General features: G+C 31.8%; 2 protein-coding genes and 1 long non-coding RNA gene across 6 annotated transcripts; 2 read left to right on the top strand and 1 right to left on the bottom strand.

The window, feature by feature from the left end:
- Positions 1–113: 113 nt before the first annotated feature.
- Positions 114–8903, bottom strand: LOC106076625 (40S ribosomal protein S18). Of its 2 annotated transcripts, none has more exons than XM_056041978.1 (5): positions 8840–8903; positions 8391–8489; positions 4809–4895; positions 2522–2715; positions 114–236 (listed from the first exon to the last, which is right to left on the bottom strand). In XM_056041978.1, the coding sequence occupies exons 1-5, from the start codon at positions 8840–8842 to the stop codon at positions 161–163; spliced, it is 459 nt and encodes a 152-aa protein (XP_055897953.1). In that variant the 5' UTR covers positions 8843–8903; the 3' UTR covers positions 114–160. The 2 variants fall into 2 exon arrangements, with proteins under 2 accessions (XP_055897953.1, XP_055897954.1); XM_056041979.1 differs by lacking the exon at positions 8840–8903 and adding an exon at positions 8704–8726.
- LOC129928281 (uncharacterized) lies at positions 4985–6588 on the top strand. The gene is made up of 2 exons (XR_008779863.1): positions 4985–5305; positions 6346–6588. It is a non-coding gene; the product is annotated as an uncharacterized LOC129928281 (long non-coding RNA).
- A 150-nt stretch (positions 8904–9053) lies between the features above and the next one.
- Positions 9054–27213, top strand: LOC106076589 (vacuolar protein sorting-associated protein 52 homolog). 3 transcript variants are annotated; one of them, XM_056041972.1, is made up of 20 exons: positions 9054–9194; positions 12338–12407; positions 13007–13059; positions 13646–13721; positions 13838–13905; positions 14511–14624; positions 16167–16228; positions 16867–17017; positions 18527–18627; positions 18743–18875; positions 21265–21348; positions 22881–22938; positions 23362–23495; positions 23589–23744; positions 23898–24016; positions 24211–24334; positions 24817–25020; positions 25220–25397; positions 25750–25868; positions 26403–27213. In XM_056041972.1, exons 1-20 carry the CDS (start codon positions 9150–9152, stop codon positions 26547–26549), a joined length of 2196 nt encoding a protein of 731 aa, XP_055897947.1. In that variant the 5' UTR covers positions 9054–9149; the 3' UTR covers positions 26550–27213. The 3 variants fall into 3 exon arrangements, with proteins under 3 accessions (XP_055897947.1, XP_013092883.2, XP_013092894.2); XM_013237429.2 differs by lacking the exon at positions 21265–21348 and adding an exon at positions 22096–22113 and having other exon boundaries at positions 26403–27212; XM_013237440.2 differs by lacking the exon at positions 21265–21348 and having other exon boundaries at positions 26403–27210.
- The last annotated feature ends 636 nt before the right edge of the window (positions 27214–27849 follow it).

Raw genomic sequence — 27849 nt, 5'->3', positions numbered from 1 at the left:
TTCACTTTGAATAAACTTGCCAGTAGTAAAAGTGCTGTTTTTTTAAAATGGTATTGCTCCAGAAAACTACAATCCAAACAAGACACACAAGTAAAAATAATTAAGCAATGAAATTATAATTCACAGATTTATTACTGCAACAAAGTACTCATTGAAAAAATTACTTCTTCTTGGCCACACCCACAGTTCTACCTCTGCGACCTGTAGTCTTAGTGTGTTGACCTCTAACACGGAGGCTGAAAAAAAAAATTGAAATGAAATTAAAACAATGAATCATTATCAATTCTGTCAACATTCGGTTAAACATTAACATTTGTCATGTAGTCTTCATCTGACCCTCTAACTTTATAATGAAAGTTACAAGTGTGAAGGAAGACATTACTGTGGCTGTAATCAAGTTTCCTCTACAACTAAATATGATAGAAGAAAAATTATGGAATACAGCTATATGGGTACTATTAATAATTTCAAACATTACTTTTTTTTTGTTGGTGCAATTTTAATGTGTCATCAAGAAAGCTACCAAACCACATTTGAACTCCAAAATTCAACTAGTGATTGAGGGTTCACATATATATTACAAGTTGGAGTATCAATAAATGATTGCCTGTATGACACATCAGATTTCAAAAACCCTACCATAGACACTCCTACAAAGCCAACCGCTACTTACAGCTATGTTCAATCAGATTTTCACATTATCCCTCATATCTAATTTGGAGAAGTGTTTCATATAATAAATATAGAAAAGTTAATCAAGTAATTACAAAACAGAAATGTCAAACCCTTACAATTGTAAAAGAGGCAGAGTTGTATATTCACTGCTAGTTTTTAAATAACTATACCTTTATTAACTATGACCTAAGAGAGTGACAAAGAATCTTTTTTTTAGGTTTATTTGGTATTGCATGTTGAAATGGATTTTTTATATTTTGAAACATAAGGTTGTTGTTTTTTTATAGCCAACAAAAAAAAAGGAACAATTAAGCCATTGATTATGCTATAATTCAATATTATTTAAATGTTTAAGCTGTAGATTAAGGAAATAATGATTGGAGAAAGTGAATTAGATAAGATAGTGAAGAAGAAAAAAAATTGATGCTAGATCCAGTATAGATTGTCTGGAGATTGGAATGAAACATAATCTGCTAAATATTGTTTTATAGGTGTTTTTTTTTTAAAGAGCAACACAAATAAGTGAAAACTGGTCTACATGTGTGCAAGGGAACATCAAATGCATTCACTATTTTGTTAGGTACTTTGACATCCCTACTCCACTGACCTATAAACTGCTAGACTAGCTGCTATATAGTTTTGAAACACCATGGCTAGACTTCCAAAACCATGGTGTTAGTTGATTGATTGTTGTTTTTACATTTGCTTCATGTTTTAAAAACCCTCATGCTAATCTTAAAGGAGGATTCCTGAGCTTTTCAATGATACCACATTGTCAACAACTGAAAGTCGTATTTATTTAGAAAATTTACAGTTAAGTCATAGGTAAGAATGATTTTGCATTTAATATAATTTTTAAGCAAGCTTGGAATTTTTTTATTGAATTTAGACCTAGATTTATGCTTAAAGTTTGTTATTCCATTATCTTTTTATGAAATTTTGTCCTCAAAAATTAAAAAAACTCCCCCCAACATGCTATAAATGATGCCAAATTAGGCTATTTTTTGAAATGGGTACATGGAAAAATTATAACTACCATAACAATCTATGACTATAGTATCACAATCAATATTTTTATTATAGAGTAGTGTTAGAAATATTTTTTTTCTATATTTAGGTACACAAAATATAAAAGGAAATCAGCTAATTAAGGCAAGTTTGGGTCCATCCTGACGATGTTAAATGAAGTCACTCCATGATGCAGCGACATGTGGCGCCAGACATTAGTAATTCTTGCAGATAATATGAAATTAAATGATTTATGCATTGTTTAACAGCTTATCTTTGATCAACCTAGTGGAGAGAATGCTATCAAGGTGTTATTTTACATTATATTTATAAATATTATAAAGCTGAGGAATTTTCTACCAAACGGCATTCTAGAAAAAGGATCGAAGTCAATTTTCAAACTATTGGATTAGCTGTGAATGAATGTTAGCTACATGTGAGATGAAACATTCAAATTCAAAATCATATAATGGGGTAGCTGTGTTCCAAATTTCAAGCTTTTATCTATTATGGTTATAAAGTTATAATGAGATAAAGACGAAAATTCATTTTTTCGATCACAGATTTTTGGACATTTTCTATAGTCCATTTTTCTACACATAAAACGGCATAACTTTGCTCCTATATAACATAGAACGATAAATGTGGTATCATTGTAACCCTCTCAGCAAGCTCTACATAACTAAATAGCTTCTGTTCATATATATTTATTTTGAATTTTTTGTCAAAGTACCTAATTTTGTACTGGTAGTGGAATGTTATTCAAATACTTCAGTTCCAGATTTCAAAAATAAAAAGCTAGGCTCAAATGATTCCAAGCTTAAAAATGAAAACTTACCCCCAATAGTGTCTGAGACCTCTATGAGCACGGATTTTCTTTAACCTTTCAAGATCCTCACGAAGTTTGTTATCCAAACCGTTGCTAAGAACCTGACTAAAACGACCATCTTTAATATCCTTTTGTCTGTTCAGGAACCAGTCTGGAATTTTGTACTGTCTGGGATTGGTCATGACTGTCACAATGCGTTCAACCTAAAGGGCAAAAAAAATGAAAACATCAAATGAAGCAAAGATGTTATTTGTCAGAATAAGTAGACGAGTAAGGAATTTAAGTCATTGGATAACATGCATGACTAGATGCATCTTCTTTTTTGAAGTAAAGTCTATATTATATAAGATAAGAAGAATGGTATGCATCTAACATTTGAACTCAATCATAAAGAATTTAATTTGGTGAATAAAAATTAAGGCTTCTTATGCCATTAAGCATAAGCAAGTTGTGTTTAAAGGGAAACTCCGATGGTTTTTCAAATTTGAGTTACTGACATTCGTATCGCTGCATTGTTTCTGTAGCCTTTAGGCTTAGTGATTGCCTAGTCCAAAGCTATGGTATATATATATAGAGAGAGAGATCTAAAAGCATAACCAACTGAAGAAAAGGGTAACATTTTCGTCTAAGCCCATTCCTGTCCTAAAAAGTAAATAGATCATGTGTCTGACTGATTCTAACAAACTGGCCAGTATAAGGCTAGTCTAGAATATGTGTAGTCGGTCTTGACAAGACAACTAAGCGATAGTGTTTATGTGTGTTAAGTGGTCAGGCGAGAAAATATACACTGCCATGGTTAGTCATGCATGTAAATCTACTTTCAACATGCATTTTTTTCTTTGCTTAGAAGATCTAGATCTAACTGCATAGACGAAGATATAATTCTTTTACGAGAATGTAAACTTTACTTTATGGTCTCCCGTTATACAATAAGTCTATAAATTAAATTAATAGGTTAGTGTCACATCACAGAAATTCGGTGAAAATCTGAACGCTTTGGTTGCATAGGAAAATTACACCAGAAAGACATTAATTACTAAGTTATTATTGCAAATTAAAAGAAAAAAGAATAATACATTCACTATCTATAAATCAAAACACATATTATATAAAAAATTGTCACAACCATCAGAGTTTCCCTTTAAAAGAAGCCAATGCCAACTAGATCTATCAAAATCAATGCTTGCAGACTATTTACATCAAAGATGGCAAAGAGCCATTGTAATTTAACAATTATTAGAAATCACATGATTTCAATTAGGATTAGGCAGATAATCTTAAATGCATACGCATAATAACTTAATTTTTACTTATTAAAGGAAACTCCGATAGTTTTTCAAATTTTAGTTATTTACTTATTTAAATTCTGCGTAAAAAGTTGAAATAGTAAACATTATATCATTTTTTATTTAAATGCTCAGAAAATTTTATATTTAATAAATTAGACAGAAAATTCTTCACGCCCCCCCCCCAAAAAACGGGGTTCTGCGAGATTTTGTTTTAAGTTATTTCATGCGTCACTTCCCTAAACAATACTGAAAGAGAAACTTGATTTAACCAATCGTATCGCTTCATTCTTACAGTAGCTGTTAGGCTTAGTGACGGCCTAGTCCAGAGCTATGATACAGTTATATATAAACATGTATAGATAGATCCAAAAGCATTATGATAACCAACTCGAGAAAAAAAAGTTACATTTTCATCTAAGCCTCTCCCTATCCCAAGAAGTAAATAGATCGTGTGTCTGAATGATTCGAACAAGCTGGTCAGTGTAAGGCTAGTCGAGACTACGTGTAGTCGGTCATGACAAGACAACCAAGCGATAGTGTTTGTTGTGTGTTGAGTGGTCTGGCGAGAAAATACACACTGCCGTGATTAGTCAAGCATGTAAATATACTTTTAATACGCATTTTTTCGTTGCTTACAAGATCCTAGATCTAACTGCATAGACAAAGATATATTTCTTTTACGAGAATGTAAACTTTGCTGTATGGTCTCCTGTTATGCAATAAGTCAGTAGATTAAAACACCTTTGTGACGTCACATAGAAACCTGGCGAAAGTCTGATTGTTTTGGATGCGCAGGAAAATTACGTCGGAAAAACATCAATTACTAAGTTATTATTGCAAATTAAAAAAAAAAAGAATATATTCATTAACTGTAAATCAAAACACATATTATATCAAAAATTGTCAAAACCATCGGAGTTTCCCTTTAAAATTAATTAATAAACCTTGGCCGTGGTTCTACATCTATTTAGGATTTTAGATTGTTAAAGAAAATAAATATATTCTACCTCTTCTTCTGTCAACTCTCCTGCCCTTTTTCTGATATCTACATTAGCCTTTTTGCACACAACTGTTGCAAATCTACGACCAACACCCTGCAATTTAAAAAAACATCTTCAAACATAATGTAACAAGCAACATTTTATTGCTAAAAAAAGTATACTATACACGCTTACACTTAAAGACCAACTGAAGAGGTTTTTATCGAAATTGAGATAACTATTGATTATGATAGTAGATGGTATCAAATATAGATCCTAAAAATTTGAGTTAAAAGAAATACATATTTATACTAGAAAAAGTCATTTGAAAGTGTAAAAAAATTAACGAGATTTGAAATGGCTCTGTCATGGCCGAAAGCGGAAGTGACGTTATAGTATGGAAATCACGGGAAAATGTCGAGCTCAAGACACTAGATCTAGCTAGACCGCCTAGAGGAGTCTAGATCTTGTTTTTTGTTATTAAGACCAGCTTAACGTAGACAATTTAGTCTTATTACTAGATTGTAACTAGATATGGATTTAGATATCTAATAATAGATTTTTAGCTAGATATATTTTTTTTACTAGTCTTAGTTTAGAATATTTAGATCTAGATCTAGAAATCTAGATCTAGATTCTAGATCTAAATTATTCTAAATCTAGTCGTAGATCTAAATCTAATTTAGTATAAATAAATTAAATAAATTACTATAAAAATAAATACAAAAAACAATAATATAGGAATATAAAAATATAGTCTTATGACTTATATAGTGACTAGCCTAGGCTATAGGGCTAGGTCACTTAACTAGTGGTCTGTAATATTAATATATATAGTATTATAGATTCTATGTCCTGGGGAAGGTTCTGTCTAAATCTTTAGTTGGTCTATAAAAAAAAGTATTAAAAGTCTATTCTTGTTTTGTAGTATAATAGGGCCTACTACAAGATTTAGAAGACTATTATCACTTATAGTCACTATAGTGTCTATAGTAACAATAGTTTTTAGAAAGCATATATAATTTTTACATATCATCTAAGGAAGGTATAGATCTAGATTTATAAATTAATAAAATCTAGACTTACTAAACTCTTTCATCATTAGACTCCAAGAATTATAAGAATTAAGATAGATCTACTATAGACCTTTATAGTATATAATCTAGTTATATTCTGGTAAAGTAGCACTAGATTCCTCTAGGCTGATATTAATGTTCATATTATTTATTATTATTATAGCTTTTATATAGCGCTACTTTCATGCTTATAACATGCTCAGAGCGCTTTGGTCCAATCTCATTTGTGGACCGGTGGGAGGGGGGGAGGGGGAATCTAGGAGTTGCTTTTCCGTGCTGCCTTTAGGCACTCAGTAAACGCAACTCCGCCCGAGTCCGGTGTCGAACCTCGAGCCCCCTTCTAGGTAGCCAAGTTCAAGCGCACTTAACCTCTCGACCACGCTTCCCACCAATATTCATTTAATATTACTTAATTTTTCATTTATGTATCTATTATGTATCTATTACTAAATATATATATAAATATATTTTATTTTATTTTATTGTAGAAACCTGACATTGACTAAAAGATGATCTGACGCATCCAACAGTGGATGGCTGCCTGATTGTGTGTTATGCCAGCTGGACTGTTATTTTATAAGACTGTTGAGCATCTTTTACTTACGAATCTAAAAGCTGATGCTATGACACTCAATGGCTTAGAAGAAATCCTGTCAGTTTTATATGGTTATGACAATAATCTTTAATAAATAAGTCTTATACAAGGACAATAAAGATTATTATTATTATTATCATATTTTCAGTTGGTTTGTTTTAAGCTAACGTTGTCTTAAATTTTTAGAATTAACAAATTTGTTACATTTTCTTTATAAATACTCAAAAGTGAAAAAATATTCTTTTGGATAAATTTCAACTTTGTGGGACATGCCCTTTATATTTAATGCAAACATAAAGTTATAAGGCATTATCTTTGATTCCAAAGATTAAGGATGAATGCAGCATTTCTCTTGATCACACAAACCCAGTTGCAACTTGTATATTTTGTCATATCTAATTCATTATACAGACAAACCAGTGGTTTCTATGGCATATAGGAAAGCAGATTGCATTTGAAAGAAACAGCTGAAAAGCTCTGACGAGCTTGCTAAAGACAGACGCAGACGACGAAAAAAAATTAAATTATTATAAATGCGGAATGCATAGTTTGTTTATATTTATAAATTAGTTAATGAAATGTAAATATTTCCAGTAAGACACTGTTTACAAAGATATTTTAAAGAAAATTTAGCACCCAAAAGTTATTTAGCCAGATAAATAATTTAATATTAGAACTTGAAATATTTAATAGCTTGAACCTAACTGATCAAATATATTACCTCAGCTGTTTCTGCTCTTATTATCTTATTTAAATTAAAGTATTCTGATAATATTCTAATAGTCATAATGTTTTTTGTTTGGACAATAAAGATTATTATTATTATTACTTTGAAAATATGTTAATATAAGAAAAAGTAAAAGTGAACTATTAGTTAGCAATTCTGCTTTATAACAGAATTAGGAAAAACAAATTGAGCTCTTCATTGCTATCAGCTTTTCATTGAGCTAACTGCTTCCAATATGGGGATTACTCTTAAATTTTTAAATCATATAAGTTAAGGAAGCTCAATTTGTACTTAGTGTGTAAGTAACTATCAAGCTTTGACTTGTTTCTCCCCCACCCCATCTCTACACACAATTACACACATTATCATTCCAAGGGCATTTGAATAAGTGAATTCCATTAGTCAAGGAGCTGTTTCTGCAACCTTAGTTTCTAGCATATAGATCTACTTTGTCACATGTAAATTATGAGTGAGTCTGGTGTGAATGTACACTTTGGTTTCTTATAGTTATAATGTTTTTTGTTTGGTGTAATGCACAAATTGTTAGACAAATTTCCTTACGGATAATAAAGATTATTATTATTTTACTATCATCGTTATCAGAACGAAAAATACCGGTAATTGAAAGAATTGGTGATACAAAAAAATTGCAGGTGTACTGCACGATATGGTGGACAGAAACACTGTGTTGTGGTCAAATACTGGGTACGCATGAATGGATCTAAGTTAAACCGGCTTGCTAATTGTGATTAGCTTACACTCATAGTCATAAAAAACCACACGTGGACTTTAACAAGAGATATAGTAGACTGATCCACGTTGTACGGTGGACTAAAACTCGATACTAGTACGCTTGATTGGATCTAGGCTAATCCGGCGAACATTAATTCGCTTACCTCTAAATTTAGTAGCGTGACCTAGTTTCCATACTATGACGTCACGGACCAGTGTAGTGAGGGAGAAAGACATCTCGAATGGCTACGAGACGAAGACTTTTTAGTGTCCCTAAAACCCACATTAAAACGCTAATATCTCATTAACGGCTGAAAAGTTATAGAAAATATTTTGCATACACGTTTTTTTAAGCATTATATTACAGAAAACAAGTATTAAAACGGTTTCTGTGATTGACCCCAAAACCTCTTCAGTTGGTCTTTAATATTAATAGGTCTATCAGAATATCACATTAGTCAAAAATTCTTATAACTTACCCTAATGGATGTGATGGCAAAGGAAATCTTTCTTCGTCCATCGATGTTCGTGTTCATAACACGAAGAATGTGTTGAAACTTTTCAGGCAGAACTAGAGACTAAATAAAGATAAAAAGTTTATTAAAAAATACCAATGAAATAACAGTTAAACGTACACAAGCTTGACAGAATGCTTATAACTATACTATATTCTAATATTGTACTACTGCAAAAAAGTACCATAAATAGAATAAAATCTAGATAAGTAGATAGATCTAGAATCTAAAAGTTTTAGCCTATCATAAATAATATTTGATTCAGAAATATTGTTACCATTTTCAATTAAAAACAATAAGAGTTTCAATGTTTCTTTAAAGTGTTTATTTTAGTATATAAATTTTCGAAAAGACACATAGGAAGTAAATGATTACACGATAAAAATAGATAACAAAATGTTTTCAGAACCTACCATTTTTATCTGCTGAAGCAAAAAGGAAGTTCCAAACCGGAAGCAGAAAAAATAAAGATATGGACACTTTTTACCTGAAAATTCTAATAAAATTAATAAATGTATAGAAAGAAAAAAATAATTACTGTATTGAAATAAAGAATTCCGTACTTATTTTTTTTTTACATATTTATACATTTAACACTAAAACTAATCCAGAAATGTAGATCTAGAAGTCTAGATCTATATTCTAGAATATATCAATATTTTATTTTTGTTTCCAAACCAGCTTTGTACTAATCTAGATCTTGATATAAAAACAATAACAAAAATGGCAGAACTATTGGACGTGTCCCCTACTAACTATGAACATGATGTATGTTGCTATGAATAAAGTGCCAAATATGTCACGATTATTATTTGAAGAGAGACTTACGTAGTCTATACAAAATTATGTGAGATATGCGGATTTTCAGGTGCTGTAATTATAGTTCAAACAACTACGAGTCGAGTACGATAAGAACTAAAGAAGTCTAAGTAAGTCTCTAAGTCGACTAAGTTTTAGAGACTCACACTCTGTCACTCTCAGAGTGACGAGTCAGACTGTGATGACTGTCAAGTGTCACTGTCACAGTGTCAGTGTCACTAAAAATGACTAATCACTAAACTTTAAAACTCTAAACTACTCACTATTATAGTATACTGTTACTTACAGGTAACTATTATGTCACTAAACTCCCCCTAAATGGCCTAAACGATGCCGATGCGACTGACATGGGTCACATGGTCAACGATTGATTTTTTTTTAATTGAAATAACTTAAATGACTTAAATTTAACTTTCATAAATAAGAACGAAGTAGTAAGTAGAGTAATTTTCATCTAGGGAACACCCCCTATTTTCTGACATTTCTAGTTTCCTTTACTCTGAAAAACAAGGACAAGGGTTTTACACAGGTTCAAAAAGCACTCACAGCACTGGTAGGACGATGCAAGTTGTTTTCTTCTAGGACAGAAGGAGGGTAGGTCCGGAGTGAAGATTAAGTATCTAACTATCTAAAATGCATCTAGATCTAAATAGGCCTAAAACACACGTCATAGTCTTTGAGTAAATATGGGGTGTTCCATAATATTCATTTGTCACAATCAATGACACTAACAAACGGTCTTTATCACTATCAATGACACTAACGAACGCTATTTTAATGTTGAAAATGCATATCAAAGGGATGTAACTCAAGGCCGGGAAATGGAGATTTCTTTGATTTATTTTGTATAGGTCTAACATTTTCTTACTTAATTTTGCTTTTGTTTTAGATGTTAAACCAAGTTTTATGTGAATGAGTAAAAAGAAAGGGAATATCGCGAAACATAGTGCTTATGAGGGAGAGTTGGGTATAGTGTGAATGAAAAAGTAATGTTTTAATGAGTGGCACAATCCTGCTCTCTCTCTCTTTTTTCATCCTTGTCACTCTAATTATTGGTTGACCAGCCTAGATAGGTATCTAGCATGGTATCATCTACACAGTACCAGAAAAAACAAGTAGTGGGAGGGACAATTATTGATCAATCAGGTACCAAATTAGGTCACATTCACTGAGTGGAGTGAGCGGGCTAGACGCGCCGGGTCGCACAGTTTTTGTTTGTTCTGTTTTTTTTGGGTCAACTAGATCTAGGTAGGTCACAGTCTATGGCCCTTTGTAAAGTTGAGGGTTTAGCAGAGAAGGGAGCAATGAAAAGTGGGAAAAGTGACACTAATCTGTCGATCTTGAGTTGGTTTAAAAATAAATTGATATTGAAATAAAAAAAATTGAAGATAATATTATTTTTAAATAAAATAACATGAAGTGTTCGTTAGTGTACAAATTGTGTTCGTTAGTGTACATAGCGGAGAATGGTGTTCGTTAATGTTGCGCTGGACCTCATTGACCTGACCCTCTTCAATATAATTTTTTATTGTAATTATGCATAGAGTAACAAAACAATATATAAATATATAGCTATTTTTATTGACAAATGAATGACAAATTTATAGATGTTTGTAGTTTTTTCCTAGGACTAACCATTAAGGAGCTATAAAAATTCAAACGCAAAAATTGCGGCGGCAGCGCTTAACCTGTTCATAAGTGGGAAATTACCATATAACTTGTCTATATTATAGATCTAGAGATCTAATAATACATATAAACAATTTGCAACCACACACACTGACACAGTTAAAAGTAATAATTTATAGTAATAATATATGGATCTAGAATCTAAAATTCTATGAAAGAGGTTTAAAAGATGACAGACTCTTAGTTAGAGAGCGTGAGCTTGGAGTTATTTGCTTAGAAAGTTGGTTCTAGATGTCACTAGTTTTAATTAAAAAGCTGGTTAGTTTATCTATCATTATTATTGTATACTGTATCTACTTTGTGCATAAGCTGTGTTTTATGACATTGTTTAAAGGCATTAAACTCAAGAAAAGTATGTCATCACTGTTGTCATTCTTTCTCAAAGTGGTTTGAACTATAATTACAGCATCTCCATATCCACATTTGGAGGAAATACTAAGCACGTCTCTCTTCAACTAAAATCATAGCACTACCATACTTCTACTTGATGTACTGTTAAATAAGTGTTTGAATTAAGATTCTAGATAATGTTTAGAGAATCTAGTGTCTAGACTGCAACTAGATCATTAGACTTTCATATGTCAGAATATGTCACAAATTATTTGTCCAACGTTATGTTGTATTTAAAAAGTCAACAAAAGATGTGTTACATAACTTGAAGATAGTCTTATGACTATCACATGAAGAGCACTTTTTTTTAAAGTTAACTTTCATTGCAAATAGCAAAATGTAAAAAAAAAATTACTTAAATTGCAAATTGAAATCCAAAATGTCTCAATGACTATTCAATTAGAGCAATAGAATGTTAATCATTATAAGCCTTGTGAATAGTGAATAAAATTTCCTAACCAACCAAAAGGGCTTGAAAAATGCATTTAGAGGCATTTTCTATCAACATAAATAATTATATTGTCCTACTCACCATACTTAAAAATAATAGATCAAAAAAAAATTTTAATTAAAGCTATAAAAATATAAAAAAAAAAAAAGAACTTGCATCAATGTTTTTTCTTTGTGATTTTTTTAAAAATGAGTATTTTATCAACCACAAAACTGTAAACTTAAAAGATTTTATTTATCAGAAATTCCTTACTTTCATTTACTATTTATTATATTTAATTTTTATAAGATTATGGAAATAAAAGCTACCTCTTCAATTTTGTTGCAAAAAAAGTAATAATTAAAAAATTACAATCTTGATTTTTAATTTATGATATAGTTAATGGGCAGAGTTTTATAGGTTGAGCAAAGAAAAAGCACTGAAACTAATAGAGAAAGTTAAAAATTTGTATTTTGATTAGTCTACAGTCTTAAACATTATTTAAACAAAATTTATTGCATCCATTTTGTTCTTCTATTATTTTCTTTTCTTTTTTCCTTTTCTTTTATGTGTGCGTGTCTAGACTGATGTCAACCTTCAACTTGGAGAGCTAGACTTCACATCAGAAGACTTCTTGCTGGATGAAGTGGATGGTAATGTAAAATGATAATTACAATTTATGTTGCTTTTCTTAAATTCTACTGTTGCACTGTAGCAGAAGAAGAATGGTAGAAACTTTTTATATAAAAAAACTGTCTTCTTTTGTTTTATATAACATTCTGACTTTCCTTTAGTAAAATAGTATGTACTAAGGATCATGTCAGGAATCAAACTTGGACTATCAGGAAAAGAGTGCAAAGTGCATACCACCTACAGAGGCTGCCACCCATCACACATGGCTTATAAAGATGAACAAATGTCGTCAATTAGCAGCCCATGACTTTTAAATTTTTCTTTGATTAGCGTCCCATGACATTAAACCTTTGTTTTAATTAGTTAGTTTGGTCAACATAAGTAGTAAATTTTCTGTGATAGTAACAACTGAATTGAAATCAGATTTTATGTCTTGTGATGTGCTGGTCAGCTTTGTGGAAGTAGCTAATTATTACTGCTGATTGAGGCCAAACTCTGAGATGCATTAAGTAACAGTACAACTAACAAAATATGGTTGCAATAAGTATAATGACACAGTTTTGAAGTATGTTATTATGTTGTCTATAAAAACTAATGATTATTGGTTTGTAAATTTCAGTACATATACAAGAGAATCTGGAAGATGAAATAGTGAAAGAAGCTTTAAAAAAGGTAAACAGAAAAAAAAAATGTCTGATGAAAACATTCAACATGCTATTGAAAAAAATAAAATAAAACTTTTTCCTGCCCTCAATGGACTCAGCGCTTTTAGTAGTGCCACGTTTCTCCCTCAAAAGCTACGGTCTGTGGGCTTTTTCAGTTCACGGACCAAAGGCTTGGAACGCACTCCCCATTGATCTCAGACAGACAACATGCTACACCACTTTTAAGAAGAACATTAAGACCTACGTGTTTAAAACTTTTTTAGATTAACTGTCATTTTAGCTGTTGTGTTTTTGTTTGTAATGTTGTTACAGCGCCTTGAGCCTACATTTTGTTTGTTAACAGCGCTTTATAAATAAAATTATTATTATTATTATTATTTTCAATTTTAAAAAATGTTTTCTTGAATGGATGAATTTTGAAAGCTTCAATCAGTTTTGTTTTTCTTCTAACTACATCATTTCATGTGTAGATTTTGTTGAAATTAAGAACTCTATACATATTTCAGGTCTCTAATAAAATCTTGAGTATATATCTCTATTTTTATTCTTTTCTTGCACATAAATACTGTATCCATGTTTTAATTTCTTTTTAGGGAGTGGACTTGCGACACTATTCTAAAGAAATAGAACAAGAACTGCTGAAAGTTGAAAATGAATCTGTGCAAGATTGTATCCAACATATTTTCTAGTCATTAACTGTACAATTAAGACCAAGCTTGTTTGTATTATGTTTGGAATGCATTTTGATAATATAGCTATAAGTTTTTCTTACAAAGATATTCAAGATATTAAAGAAAGTCAGAATATTGCAAGTCTACACAGACAGATAGCAGCCTGTGACACCATTTTGGAGGTCAGTTTGATGTTACTTAGCTAACATGTTTTCTTTCTAGGAATGTTATAAAAGATAAGCCATACACGACTAATTTATCATTGCATTAAAGTAAAGGTGTTGGGTCCTTGTGCTGGCCAGGAATATCATTGGGCAGTGAAACATGAATATAAATTTATAGCATATAGCCTTGTTTGTGGGCTATGGTCAAATATCTTTTTTTGGACATGTGGAGGTGGGGGGGGGGGCAGGTATGTGATAGACAGTTTCTGTGCTGTCTGTTCAACAAACACAAGTCAGGATTTGAACTTGAGCCCCCTTGATTGGTAGTTAAATCACTAATGCACTTAGCCACACATCCAACTTAGCTTACCTCTTGTATTTTTAAGGCTTGAGAATGTATCTAGGTTTCATGTATTCAGTTGATAAGATATTTAAAAGTCAGATTTTACAGAATAATAAAAAACATACATTTCTTTATAGTTACAAACTTTGACTTGAATTGTATAAAATATAAATATTTTGATTCTATATAAATAAATAAATATATTTAATCATATATTAATTGCTCTAAATTAATGTTGATACATTATTTCAATGCTGTTGTATATTTGTGTTTTCTTTAGAGAATGGAACAGATGTTGAATGGTTTCCAAGGTGATCTGAGCAGCATCAGCACAGAGATACAGTCCTTACAAGATCAGTCTATAGCCATGAATGTCAAACTGAAAAACAGACAAGTAATCAATTTTACTTTTATTAATGACTCTGTAAGGTCTTCCTGAGCAAGTGCATTTTTATTGCATTATTACATAGAACAAACATTTTTCCCTCTGTATATCATCAAGTCAGCATGAGAACAAATAGAATATTCTTGTGGAATTTCTCTATTTGTTCAATTATTATTTTAAAACTATTTTGCATTATTAACTGTATGACAAAAGTATTGTGTGCTATGTGGTATTTTTACCAAAATCTTGATTTAAATCCCAGTGGAGGTTAAACATTTTTTCATTATATAATAATATAGTTGACTCTTGATAGTCCAATGGTTACTGGAATGAGTGGGTGTTACAGAAAATGTCAGATTACCAAAAGTTAACTTTAAATACTTCAAAGATATTAAATGGTATAGGCCTGATTATGATGTAAAAAGATATTCTCTTAGACTTTCAACAATAGATGAGAAAGAGCTTTATCATATTGGGAATATTTACTAGATTTTGGATTTTTTTCTCTTGGTGTCATTTTCAATATCTGCTTGGTCATGCAGTATGCGTGCTGGACAGTTGTTCAGACTTCTCCATGGTCCCGAGTTCATACTCTGCCCCCTGCCATCTCCCATCATCCTGTGGGAGGCTTGGTCTAGGAAGTAAATTATCTTCAACTCTGAAGGAACATCCGAAATATGTAAAACTAACTTCTTTTTTTTTTTGCCAATTTGTTTGGTATCATACAAGACATAACAAAACTTCGACTCTAAAAAATATGTATAGGTAGTAATCACAGAAAGACACTTAAGAACATATCACAGTTTAACACAGTAAGAAATAATTGGAAAGAGGTGAGGCATGCATGTTGTGTCTGATGCATACTTCATCTTTTGTCTGATTACAGAGTGTGCCAGATTATTAAGGATCAGACTATCAAAAAATCAGTTGTAAACATTTAAAGACACTTCTATTTCTGTCTAGCTATAATTAGTTTCCACATCCGCTGAAGTAAGTAGAGGCTGTTGATCTTATGGATTTCCCCAACCTAGCACTGTTAACTAAACCTAACATCTCTTGTCTCTTGAGGTCACTAATTACCCGTACTGTTTGCTCTCTCTCTTGTTAAGTGCTTCATATTTAAGTAGAATGATGTGGGGTGTCACAGCTTTCCTATTATATTTATAATTATAACTCGATAGCCTCTACCTTAGGTCTCGATACGTCTAATCAGCTTTACTGCATATCACACACGCTGGTCTCTGTCTGATCAACCTCTGACAACAAAACACACTTCCGGTCATTCGCGCAGAATGTAAAAATAGATTATACATACATACACACATTCATCCGTGACATGGGGCGTATAGAAACTCATGAATGTGTCCATAATTGTAGTTATTGATGGTCAGAGTTTGAGTTTGACATTTTATCATTAGGTTGACATTTGATGAATACAATTTTGATAGTTCTTTATCTACTACTGTTCTAGATTTAGTTATGTCTATAATGTATTTTACATACATTAAAAAATTGAAAGTAGGGTTGATCAATTTGATTTTTTCTTTACAGTCGATACGTGGTGAATTAAGTCAGTATGTTGATGAGATGGTCATTCCAGAAACTATGATCAAGTTAGTACCATTACCTTTTAGAATACAATCGTTGATCTAATTTCAAAATTATTTTAAAACTGTGTGGAGAGCTGCCTGATCAGGATTGGAAACCACTGCGCAGTTGACCTCAGATATTTGACTAGTTATCTAAACCTTCCAACCTAACACAGAGGAAGAAGAAGAAAAAAGACTTTGATCTAGTCACTATGATTGCTTATCATGTATCTAGCTTTTCTTTCTCTTAATCTGCATTTCTTTCTATGCTACTTGTTTAATTCATGGGTTATAGTCTCTTAAAAAAAAGTGAACGTATATATGTTTGATTGATATTTTGGTAAATCTCCCAATATAACGATCACAAGTTCAGATGCAGGTATTGGGTGGCTCAGATATTGGGTCGTGGGAATGGTTATTACCGTCAGGAGAAGGGGCAAAGGTGGGCAAGTGGTGCCTAAACCACTTAACTTCAGGCAGAAAATACTAGTTAAGAGGGGAAGGGAAAACTATGAATTTAAGCCACTACTACCTTGCGGCTATTCCCAAACATGGTAAAGGCTTCGGGAGTCTACCCTGAGGCAACTTGCAGCATAGCATTTCACTAGTTTCATACTGCCATTGCCAATACCATTAAACTACATGTGTATATTTTCCATCAGGTCCATTCTAGAGTGTCCAGTGACGGAAGATGATTTCAAGGAACAGCTCCATGAGTTAAACCACAAAATAAACTTTGTCAAAGAGCAGTCCTTTAGAGATGCCAGAGCTTGTCTTGATGTGAAAGATATTTTAGAAAAACTCAAAATCAAAGTAAGTACCAACACAAAGTTATTCTTTGAATAAACTTTTGACATATTTTCTTAGTCATACAAAGAAAACTTTAATTCTTGTAAAGATAAAGTAACCAAAATTTTATTTCCCAAAAAATTGAATGAACCTAGCAGTGATTGAGGAAAGGTGTGTAATTTGATCTTTTTCTGTGGCCTTTGGCTAAGCGTGTCATTTGAAGAGCAGAACACCTGCAACAAAATGTCAGTTAATCTATTATAAATGTCATGATTTTTTTAAAGAGAGGGCTTTGTATTTGTCTCCACAACTCCATGACTTGTGCAGATTTGGAGGTGCTTTAAAATCTATTACAACTTGCTGCTTTGATACACTGAAGAAACACAGCCCTGGAAATAATTTCTTGAGTTCAATGCCCTTAAACTCAGTTAAGAATAAAACAAGTCACTCAAAATATAGGTTTTGCTTGTACAATGACTTGACTGAAATAAAATACTCTAGTCGAAATAATACACTGTGAAATACAGATGATCAAACAGTAACTCAATAAAGAATGAGCACACTAAATAGTTCACATGAAACAATGGATAATGGCCAAAGACTAGCAACCCTGATAGCTCATTTCAGATTCCTTATATATTGATCTTTATGATCACCTTCTTTCTTCTTCTTCTTCTTCTTCTAGTCAACTTTATTGCTGCCGAGCTGTGAGCTCTTTTGCAGACTGTGCCAAGGAAAAAAAGTGTGCTGTTTTCTTCAGTTGTTCAGCACTGCCGTACAGGGTGTTGGTTATGTTGGGCTGTAGTGGAAGTAGGGTCTGCCTAAGGAGGGTTAGGAAGGGGCATTCAAAGAGGATATGGTTTACGGTTTCATAAGGGTGGGCGCAGCGTCTACAAAGGGAGAGTTGTGTGGAGTTTATTTTGTTCAGATGGTAATTTAATAGTGGTGTGTGTCCTGTTCTTAGTAGATTGTTCTTTGCAGGGGAGGAAGTTAATACTGTCCAGTTTGTTAGGCATAGTCATTTCTTTGTACATGGCTCTACCTGTGTTTCCTGATGCCCATTGGTTGAGCCACTCCTCTTTCTGATTGTTGACTAACATTGGCCTTAGGGTGAGGTAGTTAACAGGTCTATCTGGTTGTTCCATAGATGAACCTGCCTTTGATAGCTTATCATTGAAAATCATCACCTTCCCAGGCTGCCCCATTGAGCCTTTAACTAGTTTACGCAATCAAGGTTGTCCAGAAAAATCTGCTTTATTTTCCCACACACACCTAATGTGACCTGAATAAGTAAGGGCATTTGACTTTCGGCTGGTCTGTGATTGTATGCCCTCAAGCTTGACATAATAAACACGCATGTGTCGAAAACTATTAAAACTCAGGGATGTCCTGGAGCTATATGATTTACCACAGCAACATTTGCCTTGTTATGATTTAGTACATCACTGAAAAGTATTTAGTTAAGTTGTAAAAACAAGATTTTATTTTAATTATAAATATCTGTATTTTAAATTTATATACCTTTTTTTTTAGGCCATTTCCAAAATCAGAGAATTTTTACTTCAAAAGATTTATGCATTCAGAAAGCCCATGAGCAATTATCAAATTCCTCAGAATACGTTGCTCAAGTTTAGGTACTCTTATTTTGATATCCCTTGTTTAATATTAGTTTTAACAATTTCGTTCAATTTATTTTTTATTTTTTTAAACACTTTGTGAAAAAATGAATTACATTTTTTTTCCAACCAGGATTTTTAATGAATTCCTGATGGCCAATGAGAGGCATGTTGCTAAGGAAGTGAGAGATGAGTACATAGATACTATGAGTAAAATTTATTATTCCTACTTCAAAGGCTACTCCAGCCGCTTGACCAAACTTCAGGTAAAAAAAAATATTGTCTCAATTATTATATGCTTTCACCTAATCTGAATGAACCTTTTGCAAATTGCTCAATGGAATGCTTTCAAACTGGTTGAAGAACAATGACTTATAGTACTTAACTTTGCAATTAGCCTGACTTTTCACATTAAATAACACAAGGCTTAGTGTCATAAGAATCTAATTCATTAGGATAACTATAAAATAACCACCTCATTAAAGACCTTCTAGTTTAATTAACCATTTTGTAAATAATATATTGCTTTTTCATATCTAGCATCAAGGCTTTTTTTTTTTTGTTCAGTCATAAAATTGTACTGGGCCATAGAAGTTTTGTCTTTGAACATTCCTGTTTGGGAAAGGCTCATAAAAAAAATCCCTTTTACTGACTAATGTGTAGTGTGACTACTGACTAGTGTGCTAACTCTGTGCATGTCTAAGAAAGTTTTGTGTACAAAGTTCCTTGATCATAACCTAGTCTGCTCTAATGTGTGGCTCCTTAAAGTTTCATGAAAGCTCAGTAAAGACTATTCATTTTGAGATTCAACACGATGACTTCAAGAAACAGCTCCATGACTTAGTGCTATAGTAGTGATATTTAGGTGGACTATTGTAGTCAAACTGAATTTACATTTGTTTGGACAAATAAAATAATATCTTCTAGTTTGAGTGATTGGAGATTTTAGGATGTATAATTTGAGACTCTGTAAGAGTTTCACCTTTTGGGATTTAAAAAAAGGGGTTGTGCACCTAGATGTCTGTATTTGGTTGGAAGTTCGGTATTAGTTTGATAAGAGCTGCGATGTTTTTGGTTTAGTATGCTGTTTGGGGTTTAGTTAAAGCAATGCTGTCAGTCATTTATTTTATTGTGGATACATGTGACACTCTTCCTTTATGATTGCTGGTATAGGACAAGGCATTTCTAGCATTTCTGATTAAAAGTGGACTAAATTGAAACTATATTAGACTTGTTAAGACAAATTTGAAACTACATGAAAATCGACTATGTTGAAACTAAGATGAATTTGACTCAATAAGACTTTTTTTTTTTTCAAATTTTTTTTTTTTGACTTTGTTTTTATTTATTTTTGTTTTTAAATTGGACTTGCTGCATTTTTGTTTTACAGAGCTAATTAAGATAGGGCCAATTTAATCTTTGATCACAATTTTAGATTAAATAATATGATAGTAAAGTTTCTACCATTTACAATTATGATCATGTTTTAATGAATGATTTATAACAAAGTTCAATTCATTTAATATTTAGCCAAAGTAATTTAGCTGTATAGTTATACAATGTTTTGAACCGTTATAAAAACTCATTCAGAATTAATCCTTTCAAAATAATATTTTTATTTTTTGTATGCCCAACAAATCACTTTGTGCTATTGCCCCTTAATAAATTAGTTGTTTGTTTAGTTTACTATTTGCATTAGAGCCAATGTTTCACCAAGTTTTTTATGTAATTTTAAACTGGGGGTTTTCTGGGGTTGTTTTTAAATTTTGAAGCAAATATTCCAATACAAAACAATAATTCAATGTCAAACACAAAAAACTTTCTTGCTCCCAACTATCGTGTAAGATTGTAAGTATGTGTTCATATGCTCCACTTAGATGTTTTATTGGGTAGCTAGATCCTTTTGTTTTTTTCTGGATATTGTTTAGTTGAACTACTTTGGAAATTACTCTCATCATTACTATCAAAGAAAAGTTAAATATTTTGATCTCTTCAAGTACTGGGGCAGATGACATTTTTTTTTTTTGAATACATCTATTTTAATTAAAGAGCAATATCTATATTACTAACATTTATTTCAGTTAAAAAGCAATACTTATAAAAATGACAAGCATATATTAAGTATGGTTAAAATAAACATCATAGTTCTTTGAGTTCTAGTTAGCTCTGTAGTAATCAATAAGTTTTGTAGTGAATTAAAAGGGACATCGCTAGGCTATAATTTCCATTTCATAAAAATTCAAAACACCCATTCATCAAAACAGCCTCAATGTATTCTATATAACAGTCTTTCTCACATTGATCAACACAGTGTCAATTTATTGTATATAACAGTGTTTCTCACATTCATCAAAACACTCTCAATGTATTCTATGTAACAGTGTTTCTCAAATTTTACTCTGTTACCAATTCCTTTATGTTCTGCAAGTAAAATCCATAAGTAAAGCATAATTATAAAATTTGTATGTGATAGTCTTCATATATTATTAATTGGAAGAGTCTAAAATTGTTGAGAACCACTGTTCTTTATCACAAATACATTAAATGTTGGACCCAAGTAAATATTTTGTTTCGTTCTTTGTTACTTTCTCATTTCTTTTGAGCATGATTTTGATTGTCATCTAAGAACTGGTTTACAGTACTGCTCAATTTCAGGTTCCTAGTGAGGAGACCAAGCAGACTATGGGAACTAAATTGGGGCATTGTTTTTCAGTCCGTGCCAGATACATTTCCAAAGTGGTAAACACAAATGAATGCCAAAGAGGGAATTTTGATTTGACAGGATGGCACATCTGATTTTTTGTTTCATTTTTTTTTTTGCTTTGGCGTGTTATCTAGAAATCTTTTTATTTTCATTGAACAAATACTGCAGCTTGGATCCAGGTGTCTTGTTTCTATATACCTTATGCTGGATATTTTTACTTTTATATCTACTTTATAGTAGTGCATTGTTATCAGAAATAGTTTATTTAGAACAGTTGTTTCCAAAGGGTGTGCTGCACTGTTGCAGTGACGTCCTCATTCCAAACGGACTGTGGTTTAGACCAGTCATAATGAAAGGAAAAAATCCTCCATGTTTAGCAAAAGCTTGATTGATAGAACAACTTTGGGGACAACTGAGGACAAGGAAGAATACATTTGAGTTTGTTTTGATAGATGGAGTTTACGACTTTATATTAATGCTAAGAATTTTGAAAGCATACAAAAAATAGTATTGTCAGAAATATAGCAACTTGTGAAACTAAATTATGAAGAACTTTGTTACATAGAAGTATTATATTACTTGTTTTTCTGTAGGCCCTGTTGAACTCTATTGTATTTAAGTTTGGTCTTTGTTCTGCCATAGCCATTCATCTGCTCTATTAAACAGTTTTAGTTGGTTCCATTGAAGTTTTATTAAATAAGATTAGATTATTTATCATTTGTATTCAATGTAGTCTTTTATCATAACTATCATGATGCTTATTTTTTTTTTATTTTATTCAGAAAGAGTTATCCAAATTGGTAAATTTTAAAACCATTGTTTTCTTTTTAATTGCCTTACAAAATAGTCAGCTAAAAAATTGATTTGACTAAAAACTAAACCAACTTCTCGAAGCCTGGAAATGTTTTACTTGCTGTTGGTGATGTTTATCTTGCATGGGTTTATTCTAGGTTTTTTGTTCTTGTCAAACCAACCCTCTTCCTTACCTTTTGATTTCTTGTCACACTGTCTAAAGTATCATGTTTTTGGTGTGTAAATTAATGTTTCATGAAGGGTAAGACTTAGTTGTCGTGCTGTACATAGTGAAAGAAGTTTTATTTACTTTATCTGGGTGTTTTGCTTCTTGGTTTCTTACATGCATGGCTTGTTATGCAGTTGACATTGTTTTGTGTAGACGTCTATGTTACAAGCTTTATTCATGAATTTTCGCCCATGAGATAAATGGTACTTAAGCTCTGTATTATTTTCTTTGTATTATTTTACTTTTGTCTTTGGATTTCATCACTACAGAGTAAGCACATAAGAATAAACTTCATACAAATAATATATAGGTTTCAACTTGCAAATATTTTATGGAACAGTAAAAATCCTACTAGCTTATGGCAATGCTTTGAGATTTTCACATAAAGAATATTAACTTTTTAAGTTAAAGGAAACTAGCAGTATGTTTTAAATTAGTTTTGTCTGTTGTTATTATATTGTTATTGTTACCTTCTATGTATGATGGTATGTTTGTACTGTAACAAATTAAATTACATCCTGATGTATTTGTTTTCTTATGTTTTAGTTTGAAGAAGCTGCAGCCCGAGATGATTTGATGGGAGTGGAAGATACAGCCAAGAAAAATATCCTTAACATCTATTGTATACATACTAAAATTTACATATACATGACTTTGTATCAAATGTTTTCTTTACCTTATACCTAACTTCACACATCAAAATATAAATATATGACTTTTCCTTATTCCTAATTTAATATTTTAAAATTCTAGTTATACTTTTATTTAAATTTGTATTTTTCAAACAGAATCTATAAGTGGTGTTATTTATTTCAATAATATGTTTTTCTATGAAGCCTCTGTTAAAAATGGCAACAAAACAACTAAACTTTAATAGTTATAAAAAAAAAAAAAAAAACATAACCACAAATAAAACAGTGAAACCTAGAGTAAAAAATTTTACAATCAAAATATTACTTTCGTTTTCATCTGTATCATTACTGAATACAAGTGATATTTGAATTTGTTTTTCCTTAACTTTTGTTAAGTTTTTTCTCTTCCAAACCAACATTGAAGAATAGATCAACAGTGTTTACACTTGGTAACAGAGGGGAAATTTTAACAGCAGAGCTAGAGGCCCCAGTCATTGTTCCTCATGCTGCTGCTAAAAATGAAACAAGAGTAATGCTTTCTTTAAAATGTTAAAGTTCTACTGTAATAGTTTAGTTAAAAGTTTCCTGCTGAAACTAATGGGTCTTTATTGCTTTCTTCCAGTATTCCTTTGAGAGTATATTCCGCAGCCTTCAGTTTGCTTTGATGGACAATTGTTGTAGAGAGTATTTGTTTTTGTCAGACTTTTTTATGGTGTCAGGAAGTGGAGCACAAAATCTGTTTGAGAGCATCATGGGAAAAACTTTGGCCACATTTATTGTAAGTTTAGGATTGTCAACTCAACAGTGCTACCTATTTCTACTGTGACTATTGGTTTTTATAAAAAAATAACCATATTTATCCCTACTGTTTAGTAAAAAAAATATTTATACTAAATAAAATAAATCAACAACATGCACTTGTTTGTTTCAGAAATTAATGGAAGAAAATATTCAAGACTCTTACGACTCCATTGGAATATTTTTATCTGCACATGTTGTCTACAGATATCAAAGCATCATGTCAAAGAGAAATGTTCCTGCTCTGAACAGGTTCGACTTGTTTGATTTCATTTCTCTCGCAGACTTTAGCTGCTTTTGGAGATGTTAAGACAAGAAGCAAATTTTTTTCTCCAAATATATTTTATGGCTAGGGTAAAGAACACCATTATAAATGCCTTTTTTTTTTTGGGTGTGTTTCTTTGTTAAGGGAGACCATGACAGTTTTCTTGCTGCTTATGTTTCAGATACTGGGACACCATCTTGAATTTGTTATGGCCAAGGTTTGAGTACATTGTGTCTATGAATATCCAGAGTGTAAGAGAATGTGAGCCCAGTAAACTAGGTCACATTGACAATAGACCCCACTATGTAAGTAAACTAGGTCACATTGACAATAGACCCCACTATGTAAGTAAACTAGGTCACATTGACAATAGACCCCACTATGTAAGTAAACTAGGTCACATTGACAATAGACCCCACTATGTAAGTAAACTAGGTCACATTGACAATATACCCCACTATGTAAATAAACTAGGTCACATTTACAATAGGCCCCAGTTTTCTTGTTGTTTTTTTTTTGTTGTACATGTTTTGGATGTTCCTTCATATTTGAAGATAATTACATCCTATAGATCCTAGTATTCACACTGACCTGATTTGATAACCAGTCACCTTTGAACTTAGATCTAAACCAATGTAATTTCATCCTGTTATGATGTAGAAATTTTGGTTGATCAAATTTTAAAATCCTCTTTAGCATTTAGCTTTTATCACAAAAAGTAAATAAATGTTCTTGTGCATCTTTTAAGATTCTCTATAATTCTTTATTCTCTATTATTCTTTTATAGATTACTCGTAGATTTGCTGAGTTCTCAGCTGCAATAGTTGGCATCAATGCTTCATTTCCAAATGATCGGGTGAATCGTGTCCTTGGTCAGCTTCAAGCAGAAGTGGAAAATTTTATCCTCAAAATGGCAGCAGAGTTTCCCCAGCGGAAGGAGCAGCTCATCTTTCTCATCAACAACTATGACATGATGCTGGGAGTTTTAGTGGTAGGTTCAAAGTGATTGTTAACTTCATGAAGACAGTAAGACTTACCTGTAAGTTATAAGACATCTGAGATCAAACCTTTGAGTTTTCAATACAATACTATTACTTAAATTATGTCATTTTATTACCATGAATGCTTAGATTTCTAAAAGACATTAAAATGAAAGGCAGGTTTTGTAATTCTATTTTGTCTATCTCTAGGAGCGTACAAGTGATGATTCCAAAGAAGCTGAGATGTATCGAGACCTTCTGGCAGCTCGGACTCAGGAGTTTGTGGAAGAAATCCTGGCCCCTCACTTTGGTGGACTGATTACGTTTGTCAAAGATTCAGAAGTTTATTTGGAAAGAAACCAAGCTGACAAGCTCCAGGCAGAAGAAAGTCAGTAATCATGTCCTTTTAAACACTCTTTATTTTTGTATTCTCCCTGGATATTGCCTGCAACTCTATTTGTTTGAAATCTATCCACTTGATGTGACAGTAATACAATAATACATATAGCAACATTGAATCCAAATTTTTATCAAAACTCAAAGTATGTGGGTCCCAGATGAATCTATATAATCATACCAGATTAGTATCCTCCTAAATATTCATACAAGACCTAGTGTACTGTTAAATAACACATCTGTCTTGTGTCAACTTGTACTGATTGAATTGTTAACTAGTCAGAATATATCAATATGGGAATAATGTCTGTGGTGAACTAATTCATTGTCCATATTGTTTCCAGAAAGAGTTCTACAAATCGTGAGAGGATTTAACAATGACTGGAAGAGGGCTCTAGAGAATATCAACCAAGATGTCATGAGAGCTTTTACTAATTTTAAAAATGGCACTCAAATACTGCAGGTAACAATGTAAACATCTAAAGTCTGTGTTTTAATTCAGAATAAAAAAATTAAAAAAAGTAAAGTTCCCCTTTCAGACCTTGCCACCTAAAGGGCAGATGATGTTAAGGTCATCTGTTTCTTAGGCCAACGGTTAATGAGCAGGGTGTCATGTGGCCAGGACAATGACCAACTGCCTTTAATTTTCCCAAGGTACCCATTAGAGTTGGGTGGACTCAGGGTCATCCTAAAAATCCTGAAATTCAAAGTCCAGTTTCACCAATATTTGAACCCGGGACCCAGTTTCGGAAGCCAAGCACTTGACCACTCAACCACCATGCCCCCACTTCAGAATTATAGAATGCAAATATGTATTTCTCTCCTAATTTGTTAATCACAGAAATGACAAAACTCCACATTAGATGAGCTTTTCTTGTCTAACCCTCTCTAATGAATTATTACAAATCTAGTCTTTTAAAATGATTAATGTTGTAATAAAACTGAAACCCAATATATTTTGCCATGTATTTTAAATCCTGTGATTTTCTATCAACAGGGAGCTCTGACCTTACTCATCCAGTATTATCACCGGTTCCAGAAAATTCTCTCCCAGCCAGTGTTCCGCAACTTGCAGATCAAACATGAGCTCATTAACATTCACCATGTGATGGTAGAAGTGAAGAAATACAAACCTACATTTTAACTTGTTCACTAAGTTGAATCCATTCCTGTAGAAATGGTTTGGTTTTGTGATAAATTCCTGTGTAACTTTTTTTTTTTCACACTCGACATTTCTGTTTTAAATTCCTGATACATTATATATGCACTTCAAAGGGAAGTAATTTTTTTCTCCTTTTTGAGATGAGTTGTACAAATGGAGGCATAGTGCGGCTGGGTTAGATTATTGTTTGATTATAGGAAAAGTTTTTTGTCATGGTCAAAAATTGCTGGTCTTTTTTCGTGTGTACATATTAGCTTATCCTTTCTTTCATTTAATTTATTTGTCTCATATTGTTGACACACATGTAATTATGTAATATAAGCATTTGTGGGTAGCATTTAGTATTGTGTATCAATTCAGTATGTATACCTGTTATTGACAAAATGGAATATGTTGTAATAAAAATGTTTAAATTAGATGACATGCTTTGATGTGACCATATTTCATGATTTTCTTCATCACAATCAAGTGTAGTGAAATTGACGTAATGTATTCAGAGCTTGTTGATAATTCTAATGAATGGCTGGAAAATAAAATGTATCTTGCTACAAACGTGTTCTTCACAGTTTACTTTTCACTTTGTTGTTTGTCAAATAATTTATTGATGAGGTCTCACAGAACACTACACAGGCTGTTTCTTAGCTCTACTAAAGGAAATGTATGTGAAAATTGGGATTTGTTTTAAGTAAAAAATAATTTCAATTATATTTAAACATCTTGTATTAAATATTTAGAAATGAAAATTTTACAAAGTTATTTCCTACCTTGTTCTCAATAGCTATCACAACAAAACCTTTATAAATTTGCATACATTCTAACCAAATCCCTTAAGCTATTAGATTTGTTCCCTACATGTTATTGGGTATAAGTACCATTGCTACTTAATTTTATTTCTTTGTTTTCAAGTTCATTCTATGAACTTTGTTTACAAATATTTATCAAAAGCTATAAAGTACTTCCCTGATCATTATAATGTATGGAAAAAAAAAAGCCATCAATACATTAAATCTCTTAGATACCGGTACTGATTAAAACCAATACATCAAAATGTGAAGGTTTACATAAATAACTTAGCAAGATCCACCATATATGAATTCTATTGTATGATTATAGTCATTGACATTTTATTCACCATTACATTTGGACTCCACAAACTTTTTATTTGAAAAATCAATTCCTGTAAGCCCAAGATGGTCTATAATACCTCATTCTTTTTATTTCTTCTTCAAGTGAATTGCTTTTCAAAATATTCATATATGTGTATGTCTATTTATTCAACCCA

Source organism: Biomphalaria glabrata, chromosome 9 (genome assembly GCF_947242115.1).
Source record: "Biomphalaria glabrata chromosome 9, xgBioGlab47.1, whole genome shotgun sequence".
In the NCBI taxonomy this organism is placed as follows: domain Eukaryota; kingdom Metazoa; phylum Mollusca; class Gastropoda; family Planorbidae; genus Biomphalaria; species Biomphalaria glabrata.
Note: the sequence above shows the minus strand (reverse complement) of the source record. Positions and strands in the feature narration are given on the sequence as shown.

Excerpts from the sequence above, each read along its gene's own strand:
- LOC106076589 (XM_056041972.1), top strand. The coding sequence starts at position 9,150 with ATGGCAGAACTATTGGACGTGTCCCCTACTAACTATGAACATGAT. Across the intron at positions 24,017-24,210 it reads AATGTTCCTGCTCTGAACAG|ATACTGGGACACCATCTTGA; the intron begins GTTCGACTTGTT and ends CTTATGTTTCAG. Across the intron at positions 25,021-25,219 it reads TGATGCTGGGAGTTTTAGTG|GAGCGTACAAGTGATGATTC; the intron begins GTAGGTTCAAAG and ends GTCTATCTCTAG.
- LOC106076625 (XM_056041978.1), bottom strand. Across the intron at positions 2,716-4,808 it reads GAGAGTTGACAGAAGAAGAG|GTTGAACGCATTGTGACAGT; the intron begins GTAGAATATATT and ends TTTGCCCTTTAG. Across the intron at positions 237-2,521 it reads GGTCTCAGACACTATTGGGG|CCTCCGTGTTAGAGGTCAAC; the intron begins GTAAGTTTTCAT and ends TTTTTTTTTCAG.